Below are 17,246 nucleotides of genomic sequence, written 5' to 3' on the forward strand. Positions count from 1 at the left end.
CAAAAGCATTGTTTACTAATATATATATATATATATATATGAAATTATAAGTGGTACTATGTTCAGACATACATCATTGGGCTTGTGCTTTCTGCATTGCTTCATAGCTGTGTATTTACTGTGGTTGCAGAGGCACGGAGGACACTTTATCACTAGACATCATCAGCCCAACTTTCACAGATGTTCATGTGCGTTACCAAGAGAATGAATGGAAATCATCAGGATCAATATCCTCACCCTCAGCTGGGACCCTTGCTTATATCATGGAAAGGGACAATGAAACTTTAGTTGCCAGAGTGTACTACCAAACTCAGGTAAGCTTGATATGAGCCATAAAAAGCAAAAATGTTTGGTGTGGTCAGAGAAAAAGTTCCCTTTTAAATTTTGTGTGTGTTTATGTTGAGATATAAATTAACCACCAAATAAAAACTATAGTATCAGTAATTAAAGGTTTTATTTCCTACACTGGCCTTTCTAGTACTAAAACTAATATCTGTGTAAAGAGGTGTTTTCAAGCCCTTCACAGAGTTATTTTTTTCCATCTCCTGTGGTTAAGAAGGCACATCCACTGAAAGTGAAGAATGTACAAAGTCAGTTTTAGATAAGCTACCCATCATGTTTAATAGGTAGCCATCAGGCTACTTGGAATTACTACATAAGTGACCAGTATAGGAATAAGGCGACTAGAAGAGGTCAGACCATCTGTGAACTATCTTTTTTAATCTGTTAATATTAATTTTTTTAATCTGTTACAATACATGTTTTTATTATTGGCATACTACAATAATTTCCAAATTAAAATATTACGTTCCAAAATTATATAGTAATTTAGGGATCAGAAGCAACTCATAATTAACTGTTTATTATAAAAACAGGTAAATATATTCTCATTTGAGGATTTATTAACTTCTCTGAATAACTGTCTAAATTGTCTCATTTACTTTAATGATTACAAAATTAAATCCTCTAATATTTTCATATGAAAAAGATCCTTTTTGAATTCACTTTAATTGATTTCAGGAATGAGTAGAAGGCTCATTTTCCCAAGTAATTCACCTGCCTTATGAGACATGATGGGCATTTAATACAAAGGAAGGAAAAATCTTATTTGTAGTCAGATATTAAAGACCAGACTAAGTTATGTTCTAGTCTTGCACTTTGAAGGAGCTGGAAATAGATTGGTACAAGATAATTTCTTCCAAAATAAACTTTCAGGATGAAAGCAAACAGACAGCAAACAGACAGTGGACAAAAAATTGGAGTGCTTGTCTTAATGAATGGTAAAATTAAAGATGCAATACTGAGAATGTTAAAATACTCTCATAAATAATATTGGAGTTTTCTTACCCTGTTTTCTATTTTCAGTCTGCTCCCCAGAATGACATCAACATACTAAAAGGTGAGATATCCCTTAAAGAACCTGACCAGATTGAAATGAAATTCAACTGGAACGAGGATGCTGCCAAAGATTTGCTGTTGGGTCTGAAAGCAAGAGTGCCTAAAATGACAAATGCAGTCTATAGATATGTTAATCGGTACCATAAGGAGCATACGGGACTGGAAATCAGTGCTGCCACCTTAAAGATGAAGAATATAATGCAGAATAATGCTGAAAAAGCATACACTTTTGCTGCAAATCAAATAGATGAACTAGATGCTCAGCTTCGCACAGCTGCCAATGAGGCCTCGGACAAATATCAGGAGCTGAAGTTCAAAGCTAAACGGCTTTATCGAAGAGCAGCAGATCAGGCTGAACACTTTGACTATCAAAGAATAAAAGCGGAACTTTTGAACGTTTTAATTGACATAATAGAACAGTACCACCAGAAAATAAAACACGTAATTGACTCAGCCACTGAATTCCTGAAAACCACAAAATTTCAGGTCCCTGGGTTGTCTGAAAAGTACAGTGGTGCAGAAATATACCTCATGACTACAGAGAAGGCAGCAAAAACTGCTGATGTATGCCTTTCAAAACTTCAGGAGTACTTTGATGCCTTGATTGCAGCTATCAATGAGCTGGAAGTCAGACTTCCTGCTTCTGAAACAATTCTTAGAGGCCGTAATGTACTTGATCAAATCAAAGAAATGCTGAAAGATTTGCAGAACAAAATCAGGCAGACATTTGCTACTCTTCAGGAAGCTGACTTTGCGGGAAGGCTGAAGCAACTGAAACAAGCAGTGCAGCAAGTTTTTCAGAAGGTAGAAGAAATGGTTAGAAGCTTGCAATCCAAAACTTTTGAAGACATCAAAGTCGAAACCCAACAGCTGTACAAAGATGCAATGGCTTCAGAATTTGCCCAGAAGCTGAGATCCTTGACAAAAGATGTTAAAAAATACATTTCTCAGTTCAAAGACTTCAGCCAGAAGACATTCCAGGACCTTTCAAAAAAGCTGCACCAGCTGCTCCTCTATGTAAAGTCATTGCGTGAGGAATATTTTGATCCAACTACACTTGGATTGTCAGTGAAATACTATGAGGTGGAAGAAAAAGTACTGGGATGGCTGAAGAATATCATAGATCTTGTCGTAGATTGGCACAACCAGCGTATTGGAGATCTGGCTGGCATTGCTACACGCCTGACAGAGCAAGTAAAAGAATATGTGGAAATCTACAGTCAGGAATATTATGACCTTATAACTGATTTTGAAGGAAAAGGAAAACAGAAGATCATGGAACTCTCATCTGCTGCTCAAGAAAAAATCCGATCTTGGTCTGCAGCTGCTAAGAGGAAAATCGATGAACATAACAAGCAACTCAAAGAAAAACTCCGGGAGATCTATGGGCAGCTTAGTCAGTCCCAAGAAAAGCTAATCAGTGAAGCCAAAAGGTTAATTGATCTAACTATAGAAAATTACTCTGCCTTCCTGCAATACCTCTCAGAGCTTCTTCGCTGGCTTGAGCAAATAACAGCTGAGAGCATAAAGCCGTATGTAGCTGTTCGTCGAGGAGAGCTTAGAATACAGGTGCCCATGTGACTGGCAGGCCATTTACCAAATGCCCCAAAAAAGCAGACAGGCACTCAGGAATAAAGTGGAAATGACACACATACTGATTCAGCAAGGCATTGAGAAAGGCTCCAAGAAATGGAACGAAATGCAACACTTCACTAATGGACAACTTGACGCTGAGCAAGTGAGTCCTCAGGAGATTATGGAAAATATCCAGCAGCACATGAACACCTGAATGGGCGTGTAGAAGAGGAAAAGTAACAAGTTTCTACCAAAATGTATTTAAATATAACAGCAATCAGTATACTGGAGCTTCGGGTATATATGTTTGAATCTGAATTTGTAAATGAAAACTTGATAATCTACACTAGGTTATTTTAATAAGCTTAATAAGCCAATAAATGAATTCTTTATTACATTTTTGTGTCATTTATTACAGCTACTTTTACTTGGAGCATAAGGCTTAATCCAACAATTTTCAAGGTCAATGGGAAGTCTTTTCTGTAATTTCACAATATGTTGGATCAAGTTAATAATGTGCAATGCATATTGTAAATAGTCACAAAAGCTATGGAATACATAGAATAAACAGGTTTTAAGATAAAGGTCACATTCATAAGCCAGTTGAAGGAAGACTTGGAAACACATCTATTTCCCAGCATAGAGATACCTTAATAGATAAGTAAGGAAAAGAGCATGTGTAAAACCATGAATTAAAAAAATTATAAATTCCGAAAATGGCATCAAAAATTGAAAATTAACATACAAATATGAACATATGTAGAAATCTGACTCCTGGAAATTTTCAGATAATAATACAAAGATTTTTTAAATAAGAATTAATTTATGCCTGTGTCAGTTTTCAGACAACTTTACCAAGAATTTTATATTAGTTTTCTTTCTACTGGCTAATTTATATTTCAGAAATACAGAGTTTTCTCACCTGTTTCCCCATGATATTTCTGGTTTCACTTTAAATTGTCTATGTTTTACTTATTATGAGTTTACTCAAGTGTCAGAGTTTCATGGACATCACTGTGTATGATAGAAGTCAAAAAGTTTTCCCCTCTTAGGCAGACGCTTAGGCCATTTAAATGAATTTTCAGTTTAAAAGATGAATTTAAGATGTTGAAGAAGTCCCTCACAAAATAAGACTGTTTTTAAGTGAAAAATATGTTGAGCAGCAGTGGTGTACTATACAGACAGTCCTAGAGAAATGCATGCTCGAGCTGAAATAATGTTGCCTCTTTGAGAATAAACTTTTTGACAAAGAACACTAGAAATTTTGTGCACATGTCTGTTTTGATACAATCAATTCACTCTGTAACGTGGTTCTTGCTTGTTCATTAATGGGAAAAACAGAGCTCTTTTCATTCCATGGTGTGATGGAGTACATACATGAAGCAATGGAGCACCCAGACTTTGACATCCCTATTGACAGATAATATTATTATCTGAGTAACTTCACCAGTAATGATTTTTATCAGATAATGATTCTTATCAAATACTTATGAAATTTTTATCTTTAACCCAGAAGTCAGAATCGCACAAGCATGGTATTATACACACACCTATCTAGCTGCCAGCAAGTGGTTGTCTCTTAGAAAGTAAGGTAAATCAATTTTCTCTTCAGAGTTTTCAGACATCACAGCAAAAATTCACAGAATAAGAGATAGAATAGTCCCCTGTGAACTACAAAATATGTTTTGATTCTGAATAGAACTAATCTGCATACGTTGCCCTGCCCAGAGGAACCAAAGGTATAAAATTCCCTTTTTACATCTTCTACTGAGCATACCAGTAAAAAATATGCTGGCTGCAGAGCCCTTTCACCTTCATTCACAAGGAAACCAAAGCCTATGGGTCACCTGATCTTTATTGGATGTCAGACTGCACAACTCATTTCCCTGAATTTTTCCCTGAATTTTAACACAAATGTTTAAACACAACCAGATTTCTCGGCCACTGACTGATTGTTGTTTCCCTTCATCAAGACAAACAACCCTGTGAAACAAAGGACAATAGAATAAATTATAATAGTTATGGGAGAAGAGCGATTTAAATTTTGTTTTCTTTTGTTTTTCCCCTTATGTCTATTTATTTCTGTCCATCATCCATTGTTCTTGGAACGATTTTAAATGCTAAAAAAATTTTTTACTTATAAGGAATGGGCTAACTGAATAATAAATATGCCAAATAGTATAAATACTGGCTCCTGTTGGCAAGAGTGAAGCTTCCCAAGAGCAAACACAATAGTTTGCACACTAAACTGTGGTTAGAGGTTAGAGGAGATTTCCAAGTCTCATAGCAGCATTGCTGCCAACTGGATTAAAGCTCTCAATCCTGTAATCGATGTGCCATCTTGCCGTCATCCCACAGTTGGTCTGGGAGGGCCTGGAAGCAGAACACTGCTCTCAAAATTGATCTTACTGGAACTTATCTGTTTTGTAAATCTCCAAACCAGAAAGGTCATCTCAAGCACCCCTTTGAAACTCGGGCAATATTTTGACACAGGAAGAGGTTGCTTTTGTTTGTATGTGTGCATCACATGTGACACAAGCACTACAACCAGGTGACTCTTTTATTTCCTTTCTTTTTCCTGTTGTTTGGTTGTTGTTGCTGTTTTCTTTCAGAATCTAGAAAATTTTAGCTTTATTTCTAATGTAGTAAACTACAAAAATATAGAAAAAACCACAATTATTCAAATTGTGTTGGAACTTATGAAATGTTTGCAATATCATAATTTGTAATATTATTAGTTCTCTTTTGGCTTCTTTTCAGTCTAGTTTATATAACAGGAAATATTCTATTTCATTAAATCAAATTGTATTGGAGATAACAGGGAAACAGCAACTATTTGGGACTCAGTGACATTGCTTCTTTCTTTTCTTTTTTTCTGTAGTCTTCATCATCTGAATTCTCATAAATGTCAGAGGGGTTTTTCTTTATAATTTACAGCAGGTATCAGACATAGAGCAGAACTGGTTGTAAAAGTTTAATTACGTGAAACATTTTAACAAGAAATTGAGAGAACAATATGCCCTGCTCTAACTAAGTGATTGTAGAAATAACATTGACAAGAAACGTGTGTGTTCCTAAATGAAAAACTTTTGCAGACGTAGGACAGCAAAAATGTTCCAGAATTTTAGATTATGCAACCAACTAGAGCTGATTTTTTATTAAGTGATTTAAAAGTACATGCATAGTTTGCTGCATATCCAGAGATTCTTCACACTTATCCACATCCACACACACTATCTTCCACCTCTGGCTCTAAATTGTGCTATTGATACTTTTAGAGCAACTGCCATTATGGCCTACTGATACCTTTCAAAATTTATATTAAAATATTTAGTTGTTCAGTAAGTGACACCAAAATTTGTAGTACTCTTCTGCTGGCGGATTTATTGCCCAGGTGGGAAACCAGAATTTATTAAAGGCCATGCGGACATACAGAATTGCTCATATTCCATTTCTACACAGCCAAATCCAGGCCCAAATGAAATCAATAGCAAAATGTCTGTTGGCCTCAGCAGAAGTAGGCTTTGGCCAGTTAGATGTATAACTTGAGAAGCACTCTGGGATCCTGTAGGACAAAGCTATATTATTATCTATTAAAATCTACACAGAAATATCATTGAAAAAACATGCAGACAAGAAAATTAATCACTAACAAATTTGAGTCAGATCAGAATGAAGCTTGCCTGTACAACATTAACCAGAGCTTCTTTACAATTTTTTACCCACTATTACTTAGTATCACAGAGAAAGTCTGTCAGGGCCAAGAATTCTGGGTTCTGGTCCCAGGCCTTAGACATGGAAATATACATATACATCTCATCACCTTTTCCCACGTTTCATTATCCATTCGAGGCGTTAAGGGAATCTGGAACAGAATAAAAACTTGTGTTGATGTTTGCAAGACCCAACTGGGCAATTTCTTGAGCAACACAATCTGATTTAAAGCCTGCCTCTCTTTAGAGAAGTAGGTTGTAGAGACCTCCCAAAGTCCCCTACAACTTCAGTTACTTTGTGATTCTCTTGTGACTAAATTGATATGGCTTTAGGTTGCCATCTCTAACACTTTGCCTACCCTTTGGTCAATGGTTTACAAGCAATTTGCTGCATCATTATTGTAATACATCATTATACATAGACAGAAAATTCCATGGTACCCCTGCATGTAAACACAACCTCATTCTGATTGCAACCATGAGGCATTCTAAAATTCCCTGAAGCTTTCTAGCAATTGAAGCCTTCTCAGTTGGTTCTGCATCTTTCCTCTTCTATGCTTTTCATGTGAATACCTCTGTCATACTAAATCATAGAGGTTTTCCCAATATGCAGGAATTGATGTTATGACTATAACCATTCATATTCTGACAGCATGATTGTTGTAGCTGTTAGAAGAATAAGATGCACATCTTCTCAGAGCGGCTGAAGAAGGGTCCTCTGCTAAGCTGAGCCTTGTCAGAGTGAGAGGATCGAGTACATGAATAGCAGATCCACCACAGCTTGGGGAAGTAACAAAGGTCAAATGTCTATACCATGCATCTGTTGTGAAGAATCTGCCAGGTATTTGCTGTAAGCAGAGACCCACCACAAGTTATAGCCTCATATTGATGTCCCAACGAATGAATTCAAGGGGACATGTTTAAAACAATCTTGAATTTATGGATAAATCTATTAATCTATACTGCCTTTGGGACTCAAGGAGCAAGATCTAGTCTCTGAACAAGTGATACAAACTAGTTCAAACATTCTATAGCATATAGGAAATAAGACTTGGAACAGCTCTCTGTTCAAGTGTCCAAGTTTCCTCTAAGAGTGAGCCAAAAGCCATATGCAGCATAGGTGCCTGGGGGACCTGAGACTTGGTCTGAAGCAAGGAGTGAACCAAATGCGCAGCAGAGAGAGCATGAAGAACTAAAATATTCACTGCATCTACCAGACAAATGGCGTGGTTAGATACTTAGAAGAGGCCACTGGGATGAGTAAAGATGGCCTTAATTAAGGCCATTCATGGGGAAAAGTATCAGACCGATAACTTTTTAAGTGCTGCCTGCTACTTCTATTATGCTACTGAATGAGGCTGGTGACTCCTGGGTTTCTGGGCAACATGGTTATTCTTACAGGGATAATATTCTGCTCTGCTTTCTGTGCAGCTTCGACTAAGGATGGAAAGGAAACACTTAGCCTCCATACTTTTCTTTCCCCATGTTTTCCCTGCTTCCACTACCTCTGCCACAGTTAAGATGTATTCCAAGGTTGGTGCCAATAAGAGGGAAATTGTTAACATACTTGCTAACTTGTTATTTTGCTCTAGTATTTTTAATGACTACAGAACGTTATTTCTGAAAAAAGTGATACTGCTTTTATTCAGAACTGTTTTCTGTAGAAAGTATTTTATGGACGTCCTTCTATTCAGCTCTGCCAAAAGCAGTGGCAATTGTAGTTCATTTGGTTGGTTTCATCTGTGGAAGCTTTTTGCACTGGAACCCTCAGAAGTCTCTTTATCTGCTAACCTGTTGTTTTGTCATCAGTCTCATAAACAGCCCCACACTATGCCAGCCAGTCACTCTGAAAGGTTATTTATTTCTTTGCTTCTAATACCTGTAATACTCTTAAATCAGTGGCTCTCCTGGCTGGAAGTGAAGATCCAAAGCCAGTTACAAGGTGCCATTAGGCCCCTACACTAATGCCACCAGATCAAACTTCTGCATTTAGCCAGAAACTCCCCATTTCCTGGGTGTATGCACACTCCTTTCCATTTCACAATCCCATTGAGACTGCATCATATTATTCTGCTAAAAAGGAAGAAAAATGGAAAGGTGGTATCACTGTCTCCAAAGTTCAGCATAGTTATTAATTTAATTTATTTCAAGATTACTACCTTTGAATGTTCTCAAAGAGAAGCTGGATTAAAAAAATGCTCTCACTTCTTTGTTGCATGACACTTTGCACAGACATTTCCCATTTTTAGCAGGCTGTTTGTCTCTCCATAATGTTCTTTCCCTGTTGTTACTATATTTGTTCATTTAATAAGCCTTTACTTTTCCCTATGGAAATGACTTGCTTATAACTATTCGCAAACGATATGGACAGTTATGCAAAAGCATTTGATTTTAAAGCTGAAGAACAGAAAACCAGCCAAGTCTGAAGGAACACACATCTCTCACACATAGCCCATATTCCAGCAGTACAAACCCACGACGTCTCTCTCTCAGACACATCTGTCTATATGTGCAAACATCCATGCAAACACACACACACGTACTATGTACATTACTGTCAAGTTAAAAGCCTGAAGTTAATCCTTAATCCTTAAGGATTAAATGAAGGTCATCCCCTTCATTTCAGCACATCGAGCCGTCCAAGCCTTCCCATCAGCAGTGAGCTGACGTAGCTCTTCCCACTCAGGACCTATTAATCCAGCAGTTTCACCAGTGGTGTTCCACCAGGTTCATTTTCCAAAACTTCAATTTTTGTTTAAACTCTGAATCAGAAAGTTATCGTTTTTGGGTCCTGCAGGGAGGTAGCTTTCCTTTTATTTTTTTTGCAGTCCATTTCAGCTGAAATGTCCTGATGAAAATATTGCACAATTTTGTAAAGTGATAGAGCTGATCTTATTCAAAAATGGCCAGTTCCTCTTCCAAAAGATGGAGCTTAAATTTTCCAATCCTTTTAGAAACACACATTTTTTAAAATAAAAATTTGGTTGATATTCTGCTAGCCCAGTATTGACCTGGTAACTTCTTTGTGGCCATGTGCATGTGTGTCATCTGCACTCTGTGTTGTCTCTCTTCAGGTTTTCACTGAACATCACTATCTTTTTGCTTTTTACAAATCTTCTTGATGTATACCCCATTCCTGACTTCCCTTGAAATGCGTTACCCATTGAAGAGACGGGTTCAAGTTTTAATAATTCACTTTCTGTATTTGGGTTCAGTTCCTAGGCCAGTTTTTTATCCACTGCATCATTCATCCACCTCATTTTCTCATATTTTAGTTTCCCATGAGTAAAATGGGAATTATACTTCTCTGCTTTTCAATGGAATTGTCAGAATGAAACTAACTCATGACTTGGAGATAATCTGATAAATCTCATAGTGCTGAAGACCATGAAGTAGATAGACACACTGTAATGGCAACAAGAAATCAAGATACAGATATTGACTTCCCTCTCCCATCATCATGTTTATTGTTTTAGAAACTTGGAGTTGATTTCATGTGCTAAATCACTCAGAGACACTCTAGTCCACCCCAAAACCATCATACATACCAGGCATCAAACATATAACACTCTCATACAGATAAATGATCCGAGGAATGGACTCAATGGCTGCTAGCAGTTAATTTATATCGTGGTTTCTCCATAAACTTTTAACTTTGGAAATAATCTGCCACCCATTTCAGTTTTTTGGCTGCCACATAATGCACCTTTGTGAAGTCACTTTTCTGTCTAATAGAGATATTTCTTTTTATGGTTGAACATTTGTTTAAAAATAACAAATAGTAATCTCATTTACCGTGCACAAAGAGTGAGCTACTTAACTGTATGTAACCAAGTCCCATTTTGTCTGGTTTAATGTTTAGCAAGGCATGAAAACTAGTTGATATTACAGGGAGAGGATGATTTATTAAATAAAATTTCATTCCTTTTTTTTCCCCATTAAAAAAACAAATAATTGTAACCAAAAAAAAAAAAAAAAAAGTGTTTAAAGTAGAGAAGCATAGCCTGCAAAGATTGATACTGAAAAGTCAGCACATATTAGAAAGTCTGATGCTAAGCTCAGCTGCTTCTTTACCCCCTCCTCTGTTCTGAGTCTGGTTTGCAGCCAGTCTGTGTTTCTGAAGTCAAGTACTCCCATAGTGATTACTGATATCCACCATAATGTAGTTAGCAGATAGCCCATTTGTTCCGCTCTGGATAGGGTTGCAAGAGAACATTTTAAGCCCAGTTTGTTCCTTTGGGGAGGATAAAATTTAGGATATATATAGATATAATATGAAATGTGCAATGTCTAATATATGCATTTACATGTTATATCTACCTGTCTGTACTCTCCTTGTGACAAGAAGTTGAACAGGAGTCAGCAGTATGGTCTTTTGCTGAAGAAGGCCAACCACATACTGGCAAGTTGTAGCTAGGAGGTCTGTGAGGAGATCCTTCTCCTCTTTTTGGCATTTGTGAGCCCACATCTGGATTACTGTGTCTGGTTTGGGGATCCCCAGTGAAAGAGAACCATGGACATACCAGAGTGAGTTCAGCAGTGGCCAGCAACCTACTCAGGGGGCTGGAGTGCACAGCATGCAAACAAGTGGTAGATGGATGAGTTTGCTGAGCCTTAAGAGGAAAAGACTGAGGAGAGACATTATTTCTGTTTTCCATGACCTGTTGCATGGTTATAGAGAAGACGGTCAAGCTCTTCTCAGAGCAGAAAGACAAAAAGCAATAAATAAAAGCCATATGAAGGATAAAAAAAAATTGCCCTGGGAATAATCAAACATTAGCATAGATCCAGGAGAGGTTGTGGAATGTTCTTCTTTGGACATGTTCAAAACTCAGATGTGAACATTCACAAACTTCATCTGACTTCAAAATTCAACATAACTTCCAAGTTAATCCTACATTGTGTAGGGTATTGGATCAGATGATCACAAGAGGTACTTTGAATTATTCTGTTTATGTTAAGACCTAAACCCCTTTTTGGAGCTGGGCTCCCAAAACCACTGAAAGGCTGAAAATTCACACCCATTGAATGACAGAGATTCTCAAAGAAAAGCTTAACCATGAATGTCCTATGCAGGAATATCTTCCAGTGGAACTCACATTCAACCATGCAGCACAAATGTGTATCAAACATGGCTTCAGCAATTCTTGTGTTCCCGAAGCTATTCAGTGAAATGTATTGAACTGTTTCCCACAACATTTCAAGTCACACAAAATTGCCCTACGCAATATTTAGTAGTCATAGAGTCCCTGCTTTGTTGCTGTTGTTTATCTTCAACACATGTAGAAATTGTTTTGGTGGAAAGATGGGCCAGTAAATGTGATCTTTTGTTTTGACGTAATTCATTCCTCTTACTCATTAGATGCCTTTTGAGATTAATCTAAGAATGTTGCTCTTGCAGTCAACCAGATAACACTTCCTTTTTCTTTTGGGGAAGGGAGGGATGGGATGCCCACAATTTTTTTTTGCTAGAGCCACTCTGACACTTTATGCATTTGAGCCTTTGTTCTTAAAATAAACACATAAACTTGGCTTAAAGTGAGAAGTAGTAGAATTTGTTTGTTATTGGAATACACTTGTGATTAGAAGAACCATTAAGCAGCAGCTGTTCTTATGCTCTGTGTGAGACGACCACACTTTCCCTACATATTTTGAAGGGCAAGAATGGCATGTGCTATGATGCTAAGGATCTCACAAATGTCAAGGATGCCTTTTAAATTACATTTATTGCTCTGTGCTTCTCCAGCCAAAGAAGCACTGTAGGAAAACAAGGAGACCCTGATAAAGACGAAAAGCTTATGTCCAATTATTTTTACCCCTGAGTTGCCTTTTGCTATCAGGTTTCCAAGCATAATTTTCTTGAGACGATTTCCACTCAGAGAAATAATACAGAAAAAAAGACCATTCATGCAGACATGCATATCTTCCTGAGACTGTCTGTAGCACTGCTATGTGTACACCAGAGGTTGTGAACCTTTTCCAGAGGGCTGTAATTTCTTCAGTCTCTTCCATTTAAAGTTTTTTATGCCTATTTCATGTCCATTCACACACAGCCCCAGAAGTGTCTGGTAGGAAGCCATGGTGGATTTCTCCTTCATTAGCAAGTGGGGCTTTAAGATCATTGAGGGTACCTTTAAGATCATTGAGTCCAACCATCAATCTGACACTGCCAAGTCCACCACTAAACATGTCCCTAAGTGCCACATCTAAATGTCTTTTAAATACCTCCAGGGATGGTGACTCAGCCACTTCCCTGGGCAGTCTGTTCCAGGGCTTGACAACCCTGAAGAAATTTTTATCCAAATAGCCAAACTAAATGTCCCCTGATGCAACTTGGGGCCGCTTCCTTTTGCCCATTGCCTGTTATTTGGGAGAACAGAGTGACCTCTTCGTGGCTACAACCTCCTTTTAAGGAATTGCAGAGAGCCATAAATCTCTCCCAAGCTTTCTTTTCTCCAGGTAAAACACCCCCAGCTCCCACAGCAGCTCCTTAGAAGACTTGTGCTTCAGGTCCTGCACCTTTAGGATCTCTCTGTTTCAAAATATCCAATCTTCCTGCACTTCTTTGCCTTTCAGGCAGAGGCATAGTCCCAGCTGGTACCATCATTGTTGTGCTACCAGCAGGTGATAGTTCCTCATAGCCATGTACCACGTTGCATCTCTGTACTCCACCACAGTCCTCCTGGCAGCTGGAAGCTCTATTCACTATAAACCTACCGGGAACAACTGAACAGACATCAAACTAATGCCATTAAATTAATTATCTATAAAGCTAATTTGTCTCTAAAGGTAGGAGTGATTGCATATAAGGAAAATATCATCGATTTTAGGGTGCAAAACTCTTGCACAACAACATTCAGGGAAGGACAGATTCAGGAAAAACAGAGGAAAACACAGATTCACAAAAAGCAGTGCAGCCCATGAAAGCCAAATGGCTCTAGGACAGGGTCATTATCCAAAAGATCACTCATTATTAAGGGCATCCTGTGCTGAGGACTGCGACAGCAACAGCACCAGTGAGAGCTCTGGCCTTATGCTGGGCTCTATAAATACATGGATTCAAGGCGTGGGGAAAGAATCTTAAACAGATCTTTTCCCCATATTCAGTACATGTACAGACTTCACATCGTGGCTTGACCTTCACTGGTCCTGAAACACTTGAAGTACATTACTTTTGGCAGCTCTACAGTGGGGTCAGCAGCCTCCAGCAAGAGCCAGTAACAAAGAGCTCAGGTGCAATAACATCTTAAATCACCACAGCTGCTTGTTTGGTGTGCGTGAGTCACAGGTCCGAGTGGATGAGTATAAAAACCTAAAGGTTAAATCTATATTAGTAAACTAAATAGTGTCAGGGCCATTGAGCCATCTGGAACAATCTGACGCATCCATAACATTAAACTCTCTTAACCTCTAGCACAGGACAGCTGCCTGCATGTTGCCTGCTGGCAATGGTCCCTGGCCTCAACTAACTCACAAGCCATACCTAGGAATTTTTTGGGAGGTTGTTAGTTGATCTAGGCCAAAACCACACCAAGGACTGTTCTAACAATTGAATAGTGTGGATGAGCAAATCCCAGTGCACGTGTCCATGCTTTGACAGCGCTTAATTTACCAGAATATGTGTACCCATAGTTTTCTGAATGTGTCACTAATCCATCTGCTGTCTCTAAGTATTTTGGTCTTTGAATATATATATTTGAAACATATGCAGCCTGACAGTACCTCTTTACTCTACACACTCTTAATTGGTGTGTTGGCATAGAGCATCCAAAATTCCCTCCATAAATATACATTTTTTTATGACTGCAAATGAATACATCTCTATTTGAAATAAAACCCTCCATGTTTGGTCAAGCCAAGCATAGGTTCAGAACTGGCACAGCCTGGGCTGCACATCTGGAATGTGTGATGGCGTTAAGAGATCCTAAATACCAGAAGAGCAACAAGTTGGACTTCTGAACACAGCACTTATATTTATTGCACTGGCTTTGATGTTCTCTAGTTGTCAGGCCTCTATGGACACCCCTCGTGGTGTGAAGAGTCTTGGTGTTTTTTAACCCATCAAATTTTGGTAAAATTCAGCAAGGTCTCTGGTTCTGGTCCCACAAATAGGAGCCAAATATGTGCTTTTTGTACAACACTACTTCTGGAATTGCCTGAAGATTTTTCCATTTTCTATCAAGGGCACCACTGCTTTGAGCACACTTCCTTTTCTACCCCTTCCTGTCCTATGCTGTGAACAAAGGCATGGGAAAGTATAACTTAGGGATAATAAGTGCAGAAACCTGAAAATCTCCCAAACAAGCCCAGAATATAACTCTACTCCTTTAAATCATTGGCTTCTCTTTGCTTTAATCTGCTTTCCCTCCAAATAAAACATTATTTTTTGGAACACTACCATGCAACATGCTTTGTTATCATTCAGTTAGTCCATTCTTATTACCAAACCTTGAACAGATTTCAGTTCTTTAGATATGAAAAAAAACACCTTTCACAGAAAAGCCATAGATTGCTCCCCACCTCTCTGCAAGGATTCGGGAGCAGGAAGTTTCTACCTTTTATTTTTTTTTCTCCCGGTTGTTTTGACAATGATTACTTTTAATGTGGTGTCAATAAATCCATTAAAATCTGGAGTAATGTTGGCTTGAATAAACAAGAAAAATTTCAAAAATAACCTTTCTCCTGTATATGTTCCAATAAACGGAGTCATGTTATACTCAATAGTAATTACGAGGTTACCCTATAAATTATTGTACAGTGATTCATGTTATTCTATAGACTTTAGGTCATACACTTCATTTCAAGCTGAAAGTGCTGCAAAGGATGTATTAGGCTCCAGAGGAAACAGGGAAAGAATATAGTGTACACTTCATATTGGTATCACGGGAGACCTGGCTGTGAGAAAGCACTTTCCAGCAAAATATACTGAAATTACTGCAACGAACCTGAGCTGAAGAAGCAACTGCATGTTTCCCTACTGACTTGAGAGAGGGAGGACTTCAGCTTGTCATCAGAAGCAGTGATTGGAATTAAATCTCTGTAAATTCTTTGTCTGTTCAGCACTAGACAGAAGATTAAACATAATAACATTAGTTTAATAACATGGTTTTGTTTCAGAAAATTATTGTGGTGATGTGACATTGTAAAAGAATTGACATACTTCATTTTCTCATAAAATTTTCTTCAGTCTACCTGAAAACGCTTTCTGTAGGAGGCAAATAGACTTAAATTTCAGGTGGGAAACAAGCATGAGAACTAAAAGTGAACTAAGTGTCCCACAATCACTTAGAATCTGGGAGCTTGGCCGAGGCACATATTCCATTCTTCTGATTTTCTCAGCCATTTTTTCTGTACCTATCCTGTGTCTCCTAGAGGAATAAGTGCATACCTGTCAGGTTTGCAGAAGCTAAATAACCTCTTTCTGTTCAACTGACAAAACCCTGAACTTTGAGAACCAATCTAAGCTGGCAGAAGGAGAAAGGAAGTCACCACTAAACTAGGAAATATAGTTTGCCTATCTCGGTTCCTTTGATTTTGGAGTCTACTGTATTTTGTCTTTGACTTCCATTATCAACAGAGGGAAGTGTCTTGTTCAAGGAAAACTCTTCTCTATTACCAAAGATGAACAGGTGGCTCCAAGACCAATTTTCTCTCTACAAACACTGAAACGCAACCAACCTTCCCTTTGTCTCCCAAATTCACAGCATAGAAAAGAAGACTTTTTTCCACATCAAATGTGTCTGGTTGATCCCATCTGTGGGCCGCCCAGACATTGCTGGGAGTAATTGGCTGCAAGTCAGGTCAAAGACTCCAACAGACCACTCCAGTTTACCCCAGCTCATATCACCAGCATTCTGGTGTTGAATATAAAGCAGGGAAGCATCTGCCTCTAGGATGGCACTTGAAGTGGGCTGTCCCAGACAGGGCAGTTTGTCCAGCCTAATTCTTGCTTCTCACCCCACAGTGTGCGGAGCTCAGGAGAAGTGAGCTGTGTGACCTTCCCTTGGCAGTGTCAGATTGATGGTTTGAAGGGCAAAGAAGTTCAGGAAGACTGGGTATTCTGAAACAGGGAGACCCTAGGGGTGCAGGAGCTGGTGCAGGACCTGAAGCACAAGTCTTACAAGGAGCTGCTGTGGGAGCTGCGGGTGTTTAACCAGGAGTAAAGGAGACTCAGGGGAGATTTATGGCTCTCTGCAAGTCCCTGAAAGGAGGTTGTAGCCAGGAAGGGGTCACTCTGTTCTCCCAAATAACAGGCAATGGGCAAAAGGAAACAGCCTCAAGTTGCATCAGGGGACATTTAGTTTGGCTATTTAGAAAAGATTTCTTCATGGAAATGGTTGTCAAGCCCTGGAACAGACTGCCCAGGGAAGTGGCTGAGTCACCATCCCTGGAGGTATTTAAAAGACATTTAGATGTGGCACTTAGGGACATGTTTAGTGGTGGACTTGGCAGTGTCAGATTGATGGTTGGACTCAATGATCTCAAAGGTCTTTTCCAACCTCAATGATTCTATGATTCATCGCTTCCAGGCAGGTTTACTTTTTCCTCTTCAGAAGGTCA

General features: G+C 38.5%; 1 protein-coding gene across 1 annotated transcript in view; it reads left to right on the forward strand.

The window, feature by feature from the left end:
• Positions 1–4,235, forward strand: part of APOB (apolipoprotein B) — a 35,586-nt gene extending 31,351 nt beyond the window's left edge. The window contains 3 exon segments of the mRNA XM_059468992.1: positions 131–314; positions 1,366–2,976; positions 2,978–4,235. Coding sequence (XP_059324975.1) covers positions 131–314; positions 1,366–2,976; positions 2,978–3,187 — 2,005 coding nt within the window. The 3' untranslated portion in view covers positions 3,188–4,235.
• The last annotated feature ends 13,011 nt before the right edge of the window (positions 4,236–17,246 follow it).

The sequence above is a fragment of the Ammospiza nelsoni genome, chromosome 3, assembly GCF_027579445.1.
Source record: "Ammospiza nelsoni isolate bAmmNel1 chromosome 3, bAmmNel1.pri, whole genome shotgun sequence".
NCBI classification, from domain to species: Eukaryota; Metazoa; Chordata; class Aves; order Passeriformes; family Passerellidae; genus Ammospiza; species Ammospiza nelsoni.